Source organism: Pleurodeles waltl, chromosome 6, assembly GCF_031143425.1.
Source record: "Pleurodeles waltl isolate 20211129_DDA chromosome 6, aPleWal1.hap1.20221129, whole genome shotgun sequence".
Lineage (NCBI taxonomy): Eukaryota > Metazoa > Chordata > Amphibia > Caudata > Salamandridae > Pleurodeles > Pleurodeles waltl.
The window spans coordinates 1,389,867,576-1,389,884,600 of record NC_090445.1 but is presented as its reverse complement, the minus strand read 5'-3'; the positions used below and the strand labels follow the sequence as shown (position 1 = coordinate 1,389,884,600).

Genomic DNA, 17,025 nt, shown 5'->3' with positions numbered 1-17,025 from the left:
ATGTGAGGGATATGGAAGCACACATGCAAAGTTTGTTAGTAAATAGAACTTTGCATCAACACTGGGTGGTAGTGTGGGATGCCACCCCCTCGCCCGAAGCAAAGCAGCACATATCACTGCTTTGCCTTGCTTCTAGGTGGCTTTCCAACACAAGTAAAGTTCTACATTGGAATGTAAATAAAAAATCAACTCTGCCCCGGCTTCCCTCACTTTTGATGACTTTGCATGAGGGTAAAGTCTTGATTAATCTAGCCCTGTGTGTTTCCCTATTCCATGGTTGGTGCCTCATGCTGGAATTACACATTAGTCAATTGTGATCTGTAGCATGTTATTATTATGTGTACTAGAATCGTGCTAACTATCAATATTTGATATTTGAACTTTTTCTGAATGCTCTTGGGGCCGCGTTACTCATGTTGACAAACAAGTGGTACTGGCAAAAAACATGCAGTGCTTGTATCATTCCCTGTTGATAGTTAAAACAAACTCTGAAGCTTTTGCTTAGGCAAAAACTGAAGTGCTGTAGTAGTGCATCACTTGGTTGTGTGATACCCTCGCCTATTGCGGTTCTCCTGCAAATAATGAACTATAGGATTTCTTCTGCCCCTTGTGTTTAACAGCCTACGGATGAGGTTTTCAGAATGTTGAGTCCTGTGTCTTTAACACTGTGATATAGACATGGGTAGAAGCATATGCTCAGTAGCAACATTCCACAGTCTCTGGTGATTATATAGTGTATACTTCCTCTTGGTCTAGACTTAACCTGTTCATCTAACTACATCTTTTATCCACTCAGTGTCATTCCCATATGCTACACTATATCAACACGTGTTACTAGAACATGGGAACAACAGGCTGCTAATTAAACCATTTGACTTTGATTTTGTGTGAGTTGGATGCGTTTTCAGTGGCTCTTAGTTGATTAACAATTCTGTAGCATTTATGAGCAGCATCATGACCTCAGTTTTGTGCCCTCACACTTCCTGTAGATGGGTGAAACAGCAAACTGAATTGGCCAAGCAGGCCCTGAACCCTGACCCTGGACCCAAGTTGGACCTCGGCTTCAAAGAAGGACAGACCATCAAGATTAACATTGCAGTATGTAAAAGCTTTGTATACCTGTCTGCTATAAAAACTGTGATTTTTTTTTTTTGGGGGGGACTGTCTCTTTGTTGTGATAACATTTGTTCTGCCTACTTCCTTTTATATGGAGTTTTGTGCATGTGAACATTTTGGTTATCATGCAAGGTCTGTACGCCAGCATGTCTTGGCTGCCAATGGCTTATTAGTAGTGCACTGATCTTACACAGACAATTATATCCTGCCCCAGTGTTTCTCAGTTTTGGTTACTTTACTTCTCAGAATATGAAGAAGAAGGAAGGTGTTACGGCAAGCACAAAATCACGTCCTGCAGGGCAGGTTAATCTTCTTCCTCCACCACCAGGTGGCAGAGTTCCAAACCTGATCACTCCTCCAGCAGAGCACCCAACACCAAGCAGTCCACAAACCGGGAAAAGCAGCACAGCAGGTCTGTTGGCTACCAGTTTATATCTTGCTCTTTGTAGTAAAGTGGCCACACCATTATTTTTGAAATGCATATGCATTTGAGGTATTGCCCATTTATCATCTCGTATGCATATTGAGGCAAAAAGTTGCTAACTGAAGGAGACAGTCCTTTTCATAACACCTACTATGTTAAGCAATTTAGTCACATAAGTAATTAAACATGTACATGGTTTGTTGTGAAAGGTCAAAGTTCTCTTCTTGTATTATATAACATAACATATATTTGTAAAGCACACGCGGAATGATGAAAGGGTGAGTCTATCTTTCCTGTGACCATTAGGTCAAGCACTGATTCCTCAAGTTTAATACATTAATCCACTGAGATATGAGAGCTGAGGAGTTACTGGGATAGCACTGATTCAGTATGTTGATAGTTGAGAAGATGTGCATCACACAAGGTGTTTGATATTGTATGTCTTTGACTAAAGATAGCATAAGACAAGGCAGGTGATACGAAAATTAATATTTGGGTTGTGCCCAAAAACGTTTTGTAAAATCAGATGTTTTGTCACAAATAGAGCATTAACCTTTTTTGTCTAACTGCTCTACCTACCGTCTCTGGTTCTAAGCTTTGAGGGATTACCTTTGAGGAGAGGTGTGCATAATTTTTTTTAATAACAGCTAAGTAGACAGTCTTGTGCTAAAAAGACAGTAATTTACTGTGTACTTTTTCATAAACATTAGAGAACATCGCAAGTTGTCTGGTTGCGAAAGAGGTATTATGAAATGAGTGGACTTACATTCTTCACATTGATAATCATCAGTTGGCTTTATTGTATTGTTACACTCTTATTCGTCTACTTCTTTTTCAATTACTACTTTCTTCTTCTTGTGTTTGTCTATTCCCTGGAATGTAACCTCTTTACTATCTTTTTGATTGGCTTAATTGTATCCTTCTACTCCTCATATAAGGAAATACATTTTCCTTTCCTTTGTCGTTTAGTGCTGCTTGAGGGAATGTGTTTTCTGCTCCTCCTATTCTATTCTCCTGCTATGCAATAATCTCCTTCCCCCTGTACTGTGTGGTACCCTCCCCCCTCCCAGCAATTCATATATAGCGTGAAAGCACAAGTTTGGCACACAATTATTTTTATTATGCTGCAGAAAGGACTATCTGCTGCACTTACTTACCTGGCATATGGGGCAGAAGGTTTACACTTCCCTGGGGATACATACATCTAGTCCCTGGATTAATAATGAGGACCAAATGGCTGAATTCCGTGTAACGTAAATTCGGTCTTGGCAGGCATTTCCTTTAACATTAAGCCAATTTATTATTTTTTTTATTCTGTTACGGGTTTCTAGAGTGAAAACTATTTGAGAAATAAACTGTAATTTTTAAAGATTGAAATCATGAAATGTATCTACAGTTTTGAGATGCCATAAAATATGCATTTCCTTCTTTGTGTCTTTTTTTTTTTTTTTTTTACCATTTTTTTAAATCAATATTTTACAGACTTTGACAAAACTAACAGCTTGGCACTTGTATTATAGAGGTGAGACCTGTTGGCTTACCAAATCCTTGTTTAGTCTACAATCTGTGAATGTTGGTGTTGGGATGTCTTTTGATTTATTTGATTCACTAGGATTAATTTAGTGTCTAGTTGCAAGTTTTGGTTGCCTCACTATTGTTAAGGCTACCGGTCTGTGAATGAGGAACTGTGCTGTGGAATGTCCTGACTTTGTAGAACAAGACTAAGCATTACTTGCTTTGCATCATTTGCACCTTCTGTTCTCCTGCTTAAATGCTGAATTGATGCTCTCATCTTGAATGGCGTTTTTGTTAAATTCTGCACAGACTGCTGACTTTTGCACCTTTTGTATGATTAGAGTAATGCAGGAGAGAGTTCCACAGTTTGGAGCCTTAACTTGTAAGCTGTTTTGTGAGGTTAGATGCACATCTCAGCATGTTTTCTATTCCTGTAAAATTGTCACCTTTTGTTTGGCTTTATAACATTTTTCTGTTCTGTCTTAATTTTCTAGTACAGGTTTTCTTTTTGCTTTCTAGAGCCTCTCTCTGATCGTACCTGACCTCTTAAACTTCTTATTGAAAAGACAATCACTTGTAATAGTATTTATTTGTATTTTGATGAGAGACCTGTGCATCCCCTCTGCAGATTGAGGGTGAGGCTGATATGTTTTTGGCTACTGAAAGTGGAATCTTTTTGCAAAAATAGAATTTTAGCCTTTCTCAGTTATTTGTTCCGTATTCAGATATAATTGTTGTCATGTGTCTGTTTTCCAAGTTCTCGTCTGATTTTGTGTATTGCTAATTGACATCTCTCTGCTTTTGACCCCTCAGTGAGGGGGGTGTTGGTCAAAGGTTTGCTTTTTAGGATATATGTTTAAGCTCAACTTTTAAAGAGTTTGCACCTACCTCATTAATGTGGCTCATGGGTTTATCTGGTATTAGTTATTCATAGATCAGTAGATAATGTTTTCCCACTAACTTTCCACAGTTGGATGGCAAGTTTGAAAAAAGGTTCTCTATCCTATAGTGACCAGATGATGAGGCATGGTTTTAAACACCTATTGTTGTAGTACTTCAGAGTTCTCCTGTTAACTGGTTGCGCTGATTTAACCCTGAGGTACCATGGGGCCTTATTATAATATACATTGTGTCCCATGCACATGTTTGAAATTGTTTCAGTCCATTCCTGAGAGTTAGCGAAGTTCTCATCTAGAGACATGCTCTCTTCTATGTAGGTCAGCTTCTATGGGGACTCCAGCATTCTCGGTAGTCTGAAACCTTGGCACAGTGAGGTTACGTAATGCAATATGAAATACACTAACACACCTGTAGCTAATGATGAAGTGTTGTGAGTACCTCTTGACCCCAGTTGGTTCCTCATTTTCTAATCTTCATTTGATATTTTACAAGGTTTAGCCGCATCGCTCTAGCTGTGAGGTTTTACACACTTCGCTTGCATAATATTCTAAGAATATATTGTATGAGTTGCTTGTTTTAGTTAGCCTTTCCTTCACATGCAATCAGTACATCCTATCCAAGGCTAGGAACACTGTACATGATATCCTAGTGCTCGCATTGCCTGTTGTAACTTCCAGACATAGCATTGCATCAGAGCTGAGCTTCTAACACAGTGTGGCTTAATCATATAAATGATGCACTGACCCAGGAGGTGTATTCCTGCTGTGACCATCCTGCGACGAACGCCATGTTCTACATGTTGCTCTACTGGCACTAATCTACCAGCTTCCCAATAGGATTGCCATCTACAGTACAGGCTGACTCCTGTTACCATTTCCAAGTATGTGGCCGAGGCTAATCTCTTAGATCAGGCAGGCAAAACGGTAAAACTGCTATGCTCTCATTACAGTCTTTAGGTAGGAACCTCTAGAACGTCTTGAACATATTCATCATGTTTGGATTGTTCATTATCTTTACTATGTTCATTATGATGATAAATTTGCTCTGTTTTATGTGCCTAAAAAACCCAGCTCATTCTCACTATGCAAGATTACGATTCTTTTGATTATTGTATTGAAAACTTTTCTTGTATCTGTCTTGTGTTTCGCCTGGGCATGCATGAGTAATACAGCAAAAGGGTGAGATCTGTTTACACAACTTCCCTGAGGAGTCACAGTGTCATGTTCAGTTTGCCACAGTCACCTTTGACATCAGTATTGTTGGGGGTGTAGGTGAGGCCCTGTGAGCTAGCCAGGAATTTGGCCGACAGTCTCTGATGTGTGAAAGGACTTTGTCCCTACATTCTGAAGTTCTGCCATCCTAATACATAGTCCTATTGTCTTAGTAGAAACAGCATAACAAAATCCTTGATAGAAGTAAAAAGGTTTAATCTTTTAAGGCAAGATAGGTTTTACTTACCTAGATGACTGAAGGTTTCATAGACAGATGTGTGCGCATGTTGATGCCCAGTTTATTCAATGGGTTTTGTAAAACATAATTGCTGAACGAAAGGGGTAGTCTGCACAGCACCTGTAGATTACTCAGTTGTCACTTTTTATTCAACATTAGGGCCTCTGTCATACCATATTTCAGCTTTGTAGAAACTCTGGTGCATCAAGGCCTCCCAATACGTTTTAGACTGTTAAATATTTTGATAGTGCACCGCTAGTCTCAATATATCAAAAAAGTCCAGACATCATGTAACGTCACTTTTGTTCACTTTGTTGTCTTCCTTTTATTCAACTTCGCTTTGGAATAAATCATAAAAACAACAGCCAACGCGTATCGTCCTCAACAGAGGACTTCTTCAGGGATTGTATATGTGTAGTATTCATGCTTGTCATCACAAGTAGCAGGGTAAATATAATTGGTATGGTGTAAACCAAATATAGGCCAACCTCCACTCCTCTGCTTCTGCACAGATGCCCGCCGAGTGTTCCATGCCAAAAACGGCAAGCGAAAAAAAGACTGTTAATTTTATTGCATTACATGTGTTTAATGTCTTCTCACTGCTTGTGACCAGCCTGCCTTGACCTGAATGGGGTGAGAAAAAGCCTGGGTCTTAAATTCGCCAATTTGAAATACATCCCTGTGTAATATTCCTCTTTTCAGATGACTTTTCAACTCCACAAGTTAACGTGTTATACTATTTTTTAACTTTATTTAGCAGTGCTAGTGGCCGCGCTCATTGCAGATAACTCAGGTGATCACAGTACAGAGAACTTGGCTTTATGAAATACAGTTTTATTTTAAACAAGTAAAACTGACCTTTCATCATTATGACGCCTCATCTGGGCAAGTAAGTAATAGACTAGCTCCTATTATGCAACATATGTTCCAAACGTAGTGAATCATTCCGAGCACACAGCCGAATTTCCTGATAGGCTAAGAAATCATTATTGACACCACTAATTGAAAAAGCATGACTGGGGACCCAGGCGTTCTGCAAAAGTATTGTGTTTTTTAGTGGTAAAAAATTATAGCAAGGATGGTATATGTCACATGCAGGACTTTCTAGACTTATCAGTAGCTAGGTGTCTCTGTCAGGAGTAAGTTTGCACTGAGGTATTGAGATCGCACTGGTGGGATTTCTCTTGATGATCTAAATGCAACGACGGACAAGGGCTAGATGTCGCTTCTCGTTTTGTTAGATTGGTCATCGTAATTCAAAACACTTTACTTTGACCAGTTACTGCATTCCGAGGCTGCCCTTTCGGATGCAGCAATTAGGTTGTTTAAATTATTCTTGTATGGCTTCAGACAGAAAGTCAAAGTTAGCCGTGTTTAGTCATCTGAAGTAATAGTGGTGTGTGTTGTGTCGTGGCACTCCTGATCGTTTTCATTATTTGTCAAACTGCTTTTCAAAATCATCTGATCTAATTAAATGTATTATAACTTTTACGTAGATGATTCGCAGATTTGTCCGAATGTCAATGGTTCATATGATGACCACACTATATTAAGGAAAAGACTGGAGGATATAACTCTCTGTATTAAAACAGAGAACTAAAACATGATGGTACTGAAAACTAATGCTTGTGTGTTTCACATAAGCTTTATTCGGCCGACAGACCATCAAAGCAATACAATACAATACAATATAATATAATAATATAAACCATAATGTCATAGAAAAATTTAAAAAAAGAATGATCCATGTTTGCCCGTCTTAAAACAATTTCAACTCATTGTAAATAAAAAGTGCGTATCCGCCATGCTGTTGCTAAAAACTTACTTACTGCGTAAATTGTCACATTTGAATTGTGGCTTTTTAAGATCCGCAAAGCTAAAAAACATTTCCTTAAATTCAATTCCCTACAGATTTTATATATCCATTTAAACCTTGGGATTGAATAGGCGGGACAAAAAAACATAAAATGTTCTACTGTTTCGGAAGGAATGCCACATACAGGACAGGTATCAGAGCTTGACTTAGGTCCCCATCTGCTCGTTAAGGCCTTCAGGGGTAATGTTCCAAATCGAAATCTGGCATACAAACTTTTGCCTAACAAATCAGGTATTGTATCTAAGTATGGTTCAAACTCAGGGTACCATTTAAAATCAATAAACGAGTTAGTTAAATGACCATTCGATTTCTGAGAAATGTAATTATTACATATGTGGGACCAGTAAGCTCTCTTCAATACTTTTACATGGGGCTTCACAAGTTGCTGGGGATTCTCCCAGAAGTTCCTCAGTCCTAGCATGCAAAACCAACTAGATACGTGTTTGATCCATGGTATGGACATGGAGTTAGAGGTTTTTAACAATTCTAATAGGGAAGACTTATATATAGCCAGTTCAGGAACTACCCAAAGCCTCACCCAATATAGTAGGGGCCGTAAGATAATCAAATCGGCTATACGTTTAAGCCCTAGATCTAAAAAAAGGGGGGTTAATGGGGTGCTAGTGGGACAAGCACATAGAGCCCGTGCAAAGCTATTCTCAATTTTAGTTATCCTACTGCTATCTGTCATGCCCCAAATCTCTGCACCATAAACAGCAGCACCCTGTGCCTTGGCCACATAGATCTTTACTGCTGGAGACACAACTTTAGCGATCGTATTCCTGTATAGGCGTAATATGGATGCTGCCCGATGTTGCAAAAGCCCTCCACTCTTACCGACTTGTTCGTCCCAGAGGAGTGAGTCTGTAAGCCTCACACCCAAGTAGTCGATAGAGCTAACCTGGTCCAAAATAGCTCCATCTAACCTGATCGTACACTTCTTACGAGAGCCAGAGCGAAGCACCATCAATTTTGTTTTCTTCGAGTTCAGCTCTAAACCAAAATTCCAGCAGAATGATTTAAATCTATCCACAAGAATTTGCAGCCCCATAGGGGTCTTTGAGATCAATAGAGAGTCATCCGCAAAAAGAAGAATTGGGATTTTCTGATTGCCTAAGCTGGGAGCATCATTCTGGCATGTCATGAGTTCTTGGACCACCTCGTTAATGAATAAAGAAAACAAAAGTGGCGCTAGGACACATCCCTGACGAACACCTCTTTTAATGGGAAACTTGTTAGTCAGTTCGCCTTGGTTACCCCATCTTACTTGAGCGTATGTGCCCTCATGCATACGTGTTAATAAATGAATGATATCAGATGGTGCCCCTCTTTTGTGTAGCACTCCCCAAAGCTTGTCTCTAGGTACCAGGTCAAAGGCAGAGCGCAGGTCTACAAAAGTGACATATAGTGTTTGCTTTGCCAAGACTACATATTTCCAGTGTAGCACGGTCAACCTAAATGCCTGATCAACCGTGCTAACTCTAGAGCGGAACCCTGCCTGAAGTGGTGATAGGATCTGCTGCTCCGTCACCCAACTCGTCAGTTTAACTAACAATTGTTTTGCAAAAAATGTTTGTAGGTTGTCAATTAAACTGACCGGTCTGTAGTTAATTGGAAGATTTACGTTGCCCTTTTTATATATTGGAATAATTTCTGCACCCTTCCACGTCTCAGGGATCTGTCCTCCTTTTGCGATTTTGTTTGACAGCATATTAATATACCAGGTCCAGATGGGTAACTCTGATTTATAAAGGTCACCTGGAATTTTATCAGGGCCTGGGGCTTTACCTGTCTTTAGAGATTTAATGGCGTCTGCAGTTTCTTCTAGAGAAAAGCAAATATAGCTTTCAGAGTTAAATAGATTCCCACTGGACGGAGAAGTGGCAAGGTTAGCATTGGGTGAAATTGGGGGGTATAATCCCACTTTCTCACAATCGACAGTCCCAGTGGAGGCAGTTCCTTCGTACAAGAGAGAGAAATGATCCACCCAGGTACCAGGTTGAATATGGTTCCTTTGTATAAACCTACCCCCTCTCTCGTGCTTAGTCAGCAGTTCCCAAAAAAGCGTATTGTTGTTTGTTTTAGTAGCATCTAGCAAGTCCTGCCAAATAGCATCTTCCCAAGCTTTCTTTGATTGTAGGATTATCTTTTTATACGTGAATCTTGCTTGTTTGATTGCCCCCGTATACCCGGCCAGTATAGCCTTCCTTAACTCAGTCTTAGCCCTCATGCATGCATCATTAAACCAACTGCTGTTAGGTGAACCCCCATATTGCCGGTTTGCCGTGGCTACCTTTTTATAAAAGACACTTTGAAGTTTAACCATCATATCTTCGTGAATATCAAGAAGTGGAATGGCTTCTGGTTCGAAGTCTTCATAGGCTGACAGATTATCTAAGAACACTTGGTAGATCTTACATAGCAAATAGGGGTTTGACATGACTTTTGGCCACCTCACCTTTGTATAAGCATTGTTTAAAATAGGGGGAGGGGCCATTGATGTTTGCATATTCAAGGTTCTACCAAAGATATTCCCAGCAAGGGTGAGCAACAATGGAAAGTGATCACTCTCGCATCTTGAATCTACCCTCATATCTAGCAGCAATGGCCAAAGACGCACATCCACCAGAAAATAATCAATTACGCTGGCCACAGAACCTCGTAGGAATGTCGGTGCCAAGTTTAAATCAGAAGGAGTTCGACCATTACAGGCCCTTAGGCCAAACTTTAAGCATAGTGTAGCAAGCTGAGTTGCTACACGAGAGCGTGGAGGATAACTATCACCATCCAATTGTGCAATACCCCATAATTCGTCCTCATCCGCAGGTAAATCACTAAGAAACGCTGAGGGTTCGAAAGTGCAATTTACATCCCCTGCAATAATTAAATAGGAATTAGTTTGTAGCGTGTCTAAAAAGTCAAAGAGTAAAGTTAAAATGTGTGATTCTGTACCACGTGCAACAGAACGGGCGTAAACATTAATTAAGATTATGTTAAAATTTTGATTAAAAGAAATTTGTAAACCCATCAAGTCGGGACAATCAAATTCTAAAACCTTATAGTCGCATTGGAGCTTTGAATTTAAAAGGATTAAAAGACCCCCTTTTGCGCGACCAGTTGCTTTCTCTGAAGGCAGTGCAGGGATATTAAATGAAAGAAACCCATCCATGCTTGGTTGGCCCTCGGCCCAAGTTTCTTGAAAGAGACATACATCTTGTGACTTTATATAGGCAACCCAGTCCACATCATCCAATTTCCTAGCAAGGCCCGCAAGATTCCAAGTCATAATGGATAATCCATTAGTTCCCAATGCAGCCCCATGTTTAGGGGATGGAACATCCTTATAGTTCGACTCGATAGCAAGGTACTTCTCTAATTTGTCTATTGAAGGTGCCACTAGATTATCCTGATAGGCGGCTTCCTGGGCAGACAGTCATACATGCCCCGGATGCAGAAAGACGCCTTCTTCCCTAGAGCCTCTCTCATTGGTATTAGCAATTGGGACAAACACAGGAGTCTGTTTTGGGTCAATTAAATTAGCGGCCAGCCTGATGCCTCCTCCTTTTAGCTCTTTGTGTTGTCCCTTGCGTTCAACAGAGACAATAAGTTGGTCTGCCAAGAATTTATCGTGGAACACAATCATGATTACATCGAGGTTTGACCCAGGGGGACTCCATCTTTCTGTTTTTTGAATGTCCGAACGTATAATTGAAAGGCAACCCTGTCGATTGCGTATCCAGTAAATAACCTTATTAAGTCTAGACTCTTGGTCCTCAACAGACCTGGGTGGCAACTTTGGGACATTGCTTAGGAAAAGAGTGTTGGCTCTGTGTCTGGGACCAATGCTATTAGGAGTCCCGCCTAAAGCACTATTTGTTCTTCCAGAAGGAAAAATGCAAGCTGGATCCTTAATTTGATGGTTGTCAAATAACTTCCTATTGGTTGACAGAGGGCTATCCCTATTTATCGGTAAATTGGAAGTAGGATTTTGCCTTGAAGCAGACTGACGGTTCAATGGGGCAAACAGGCTTCCAATAGGATCTTCCCCGTTCCTTGTCTTGTCTCCGCCGAGGGGGATACTATTGCACCCAGTGAGTATATTTCTAGGGTTCATAATATAGGAAGGTATACTACCTTCAGCGACCCTCCTATGGGATCCAGCTCTCTGGGCGTGATTAATTAGCCCCTCACGTGCTTTAGTATTAAATGTAGCAGAATCAGCTGCCAAAGTCCCACCTGCCCCTTCTGCCTCTGTCTTCTGGCAAATGCATCCCGATAGTTTGGCCATATTCCCTTGTAGCAGTTTAGTTAGCTGCAAGACTAGATTCTTAATTTCGTCTACTCTCTGGAGAATTAAGGGCAATTTAGCTGCATTGTCAGACACATCAGAGCACATGTCAGTAGTAATAGGCAGGGAAGAGGCAGCTTCAATAGCCCTAGCAGCTGTAAGAGGGTCGTGGACCTCAATCACAGCGCTTCCCTCAGACAGAAGCTCGAAACGATTTTTGCATGGAATATTAGGGACCAGCCTTATCTCCGGACTCAATGGTAGGGGTGTGCGTTCCATTTCCTCCATGTGCAAAATCTCCTCGGTTTGAAAGTGATTGGAGATACTGCTACCAGTCACGATACCCTGCAGGAAAGAGGGAGCAGTGGCATTAACAGCGGATGATTTCCCTGCACAATCTGTTGAACCCCCAGTATTTACTGGTCGAGCTTCCCTATTCTTGATAAAAAACTCCTGAATCGTTTTAGGTTGGAGTGGAGGCTTCTTCAAGGGCAAAAGGCCATGAGTGCCTAGTTCGCTGTTAAGTATAGCCTCTACCTCCTCGAAAAGTTGATCAATCTCATCAAGTGATTTCGATTCCCCTTGGGCAGGTTTAATGCTTGTAGCATTTTTGTCTTGTGGAGACACATGATCTGCATACTTCCGCCATAGAGTGTTGCGCTCCGAGTCTGCAATATGTTTTTGTTCAAAGAAGTTTCTTTAAGTCATGAGGTATCCTATGACACCTCCCTTAGAGGGGGATGCGCATGAGCCACGACTCCATTGTTAGATTGTTTTTCCCCGCCATCGGCTTTGGATGCATACGACAACGCTTCCAGACACAACATATTCCACGCTCATTTTTCAAGCCACTGCAGTAACAACTTTGGTCCCTGTCATTGAGAGAAGCACTTCATAGGACAAAACTGGGACATTTGAATACTGGGTTCCGGACCCACATCCTGTTGGGGCTTAATCTCCTTTCAATTCATCAGCTTCACAGAAAGTCAGCTATAAAGAGTGAAGAAATGTGTATGCTATTTAACAAATCCCCTCAGTGTGATGTGAAATACTCTTCGACTGACTTGCCTAGAGTGTGTAATTTGTGCCTTTTTCCAGATCACAGTGATGGCAAGAGTGCCTTCTGCTTAGATTTTCACTTTAAAAAGTCACTTCAACAGAATAGATATCGTCACCTGGCACACATCACAATGCAGCTTCAATCCGTAGACACCACGTCAAACATCTTTGGGGAGGCCTAAGAAGGGGAATAACAGGACGATAAATCCGAAGGCCAGACTGTGCACTAGCTCAGCCCAGAGGTCATGCAATCATATCCCTCTGGCCTGCAACGACTGGAGCAACGGGCTTCAAACCGCTCTGTGGGCTGGGGATCCAGCTGACCACATAAAACAGTGCCACCTTCAGGGCCTCCCGAGCCAACGGACTCACGTAGGCAATGAAGCAAGGCATTGGCTCTGAAGAGGTACTTGACCTAAGGCCTCAATCCCCCTTTACCTCCCAGCACTGATAAGCTAAAGCAACCATTGAAGCCAAAAGACTTGTCTGTGCCGGCTCCGAACACCCCATCAGCCCTGCTACTGCTGTCGACCACTGGCTCTGATGATTCTCAAAGACTAGTCCTCAGGAGACTGCAGGAGGAAATTGAGAGGCAGTGATGAATTTTTATTCATCCATGCATGGGGAAAATTTCCTCCAAGGGCCCCGAGGTCTCAGAACCGTTACCCAAAAAGAAAAGGCTGACTTTTGAGGACGAGCCCACAGTGGACACTTCACCAGATGCTCCATCGCAGCCCATGCTCTTCAAGAGATGCAACAACTAGCTCTCCTCCTCACATAGCTCCTTCTCCACTGGATTTGACTCCAACATGACCCCCTTCACACTCTCAAATAGGGTCTTTGAAATCGTATTCAGATACAGGTCAATCCTAGAGCATTCACCCCTCATGAGGACTACGAGGCACCCTTATATTCTAACTCCACAAGTGATCTGTCGGAAGATTATGATGTAGATCCTCTAGGGAACACAGACTATGGGGTCATACAGAACGCTTCACCCAAGGAACAACACTTCCTTGTGGAAACACTGTTCAAGTCAGAGCTCTCTATGCATTCCTTCCAATAATAAAGGGGATGCTCAAGCCTGTTCCAGATATCTTTTAGAAACTGATTAGGGCCAGGGTGGTTACTCCCAGAGAGGAGAGAAAATATAAGTATTCTCCCTTCAGATCCTATTTACATCAGGGGGTACCTTCTTTTGGATTTCTTGGTAGTGCTCTCTGCCCTTAAACAGGCCTTTGTGTAAATCACAGAGGATCCTCTCCCACTGTATAAGGAGATCAAAAGAATTGACTCTGTGTGAAAAAGGTTGCAGTGGGGGTCACAACGGACTAGCAGATTGCTTACTCTGTGGGCCTGCACTTACAATACAGTAGAGCCCAGTGGGAGGAATTGGAGTTCCTGCTGCATCAACTCCTGGATCGATTCAGGAAAATCGTATCAGAGGGTAGAGTCCTCTCCAGTGCCATCATGCTGTGTGCTTTGAATATTGCTGATAGAGCAGCCAGGGAGGTTAACACCTTGGTGGTCCCACAGACACATTCATGGCTCCATACCTCCTGCTTCAAGCCAGAGATGTAACAACACCTTGTTGGCCTACCCTTTGATGGAGGGCACGTCTCCGGTCCACTAATCGATCAAATGCTGGAAAAAATAAAATACTGAAATAGCCAAAGGTTTGAGGGCCCTCCAAACACCATCAAGCAGGAGTTCCTTCCAAAGGCAATAGTTTTTGGGGCGCAACAAAGGCCACTTCCCTGCTATAGCCCCAATCCTACCAGAGCCTGCAATAGTCTAACAACCCACAACTATATATGGGATAAACACATATTTCATACAGGGGCAGCCCCAACAGAGAAACTAAAGGAGCCTCTGCTTCAAAACATTCACGTGCCAGGCATCCCTCGATTACATCACACCTGTGGGAGCAAGGTTACAGCAGTTTTTTCCTCGTTGGAAAGACATCACCTCAAATATCTGGGTTCTAAGTATAGTTCAACACAGATATTGTCTAGCTCTCCTTTCCACCCCACCAAACATTCCACCCCATGCATATACCACAAGCGCAGAACATTTTCACCTTCCTAAAGAAGTGGTGCATGCGCTCCTGCTCAAAGGGGCAATAGCGCTGGTGCCCTTCCAACACCAGAGCAAAGCTGTCTACTCCCTATATCTACTAATTCCTAAAAATAAAAATAAAACGCTCTTTCAGACTGGCTCCCTTTAGCAGTTATATTCCATTTAACAACCCACAGAATGTGATTCTACCCAGCTGCAACAAGGCAACTTTGTGACCACTCTAGATCTGAAGGATGCTTACTTTCACAATTCATTAAATCGAGCTTATTGGTGCAACCTTCACTTCGTGGTAAGTGGACTACACAACTAATTCAAGGTGTTGCCCTTAGGGGTAGCCACAGTCCCAAGGATGTTTACAATATGCCTAGAGGTCATAGCTGCCCACCTCTGGAGGGGAGGCACAAGCGTCTTCCTATATTTTGATAATGGGCTGATCACGAGTTCAGACAGCACTGCTTAGTTCACACCCAAGCTGCCTTCTCCCTACTACACAGTTTTGGATTTATGATAAATGTTACCACGTCCCACCTTCAGCTGCTACAAATTAAACCCTTTCTAGATTCAATCATTACTGCCACCACAGGCAAGTCTTACCTTAATCCTCAGAGAGTCCTAGCTTTTTAGCAGCTGCTGCTTCTTTTTCATCCAAAGCCCCCCCCCCCCCCCCCACCCGACCCGTCTAGTCAGAACAGTGATCCATTTTCTAGGAATGATTGCTTCTTGCATTGCCATAGTTCCCCACACCAGCTTGTACAAGCCCTCATAGCAGGAGTCCCTCTCGGCACAGTGGTCCCAAGCGACGGGTCAGTTACGGTATCTTGTGATCGTAAGGGCCAAGTCTCGGTCTCTTTAGTGGTTGAACAGCGCAATCTGCTATAAGGCAGGTTCTTTGCAAACCCATTCTGCATGTGACCATCACCAAGGATGCTTCTCTTTCTGGCTAGGGGTGCTTCTCCATACCATGACACCATTACAAAAAAGGTTCTCACATCAGCCACCTTGAGCTTCTTGCCATGCACCAGGCCCTCAAAGCCTTTTATCAAAACATTCAGGGTAAGGTGGTAGTTCTAAAAACCAACAACATGACTGTGATGTATTACTTCCAGATATGGGGGGGGGCACTCACTCACCACAGCTGTCAGTACTGGCACAGAAAATTTGGCATTGGGAAATTCAAATGCATCTTTTAGCGGAGTATCTCCAAGTGGTAGGGAATTGATTTGTGGGCCTGTTCAGCATGATTGGACCTGCTCAGCAGGATGCATCAATGAGTCCAGGAGTACAAACTCCTCTCCACTAGTCCTGCTTCCAACAATGGGAGTTCTGTTAACTTCATCTCCAGGTTCCTGCACCCATAGTCCACATGCAGTAGACTATGGATGAACTGGATAGGCAAATATTGCTGACCAGGTCGTCCATGGTCCACTGCCTGTGGACTATGGATGAACTGGTCAGCAATATTTGCCTATGCTTTTCCTCCTCTCCCACTCCTTACATATATGGGAAGGAAACTACTGCAAACGTCCGTCACCCCCATTCTGTTTATCCCTCATGTGGGCAAGACAGCTGTGATTATCATACCTCCTAGAGAGTTCTACTACCTTACATGAGAGACTCCCCAAAAGGCCAGAACTTCTCTCCGAAACAGGGCAAAATCAGGCATCCAGACACCTGGCAACTCCAGCTAGCAATTTGGCACTTGAGATCTTAGGATTTTGGTACTAAGTTTCCCAACAAGAATGCAAGGGCATCCTAAAGGAAACTCATATTCCTGCTACTAAGGCCGGCTACTCTGTAAAGTGCAAAAGAGTTGTCCGCTATTGCAAATCCAAGAATATAGACCCCCCCATAAACAAGGGGGGTGAAACATTGTCAGTTGCTTCACCTACAGAAATCGGGGCTAGTACATAGTTCCATACAACATCTTTAAGCCTTTGCTGCATATATGCAAAATTGCGAGTGTTCATCCCTCTTCAGAGTTCCTATCAGCAGAGCCTTTCTGGAAGACCATAAGAGCATTCTATCTAGAATGTCATCTGTTCCTTTCTGGAATATCAGGGTAATACTCACAAAACTCATGGGTCTGCCATACAAGCCACTGCATGCCTGTCCTTAGCAATGTTTTTTTTTTTTTTTTTAAAGTGACTTTCGTCATAGCTGGGTCCACAGGAATTATGCAGCACGAGTGGGCCAAAATGTATGGCAGGGTTGACTAAATTGTGCAACTAGAAAAAGCAAAATGCGGCCTAATGCGGCACATTTTCTCAAAGTATTTCATTATTTTGACATTTTTACACTTGTTATTCTCTGGGCTTAAGT

General features: G+C 42.2%; 1 protein-coding gene across 1 annotated transcript in view; it reads left to right on the top strand.

Moving 5' to 3' along the window:
* NECAP2 (NECAP endocytosis associated 2) overlaps positions 1 to 17,025 on the top strand; it is a 79,158-nt gene that overhangs the window by 38,492 nt on the left and 23,641 nt on the right. Inside the window, exons 5-6 of the mRNA XM_069240719.1 lie at positions 990 to 1,098; positions 1,363 to 1,528. Coding sequence (XP_069096820.1) covers positions 990 to 1,098; positions 1,363 to 1,528 — 275 coding nt within the window. The remainder of the gene's footprint in view (positions 1 to 989; positions 1,099 to 1,362; positions 1,529 to 17,025) is intronic.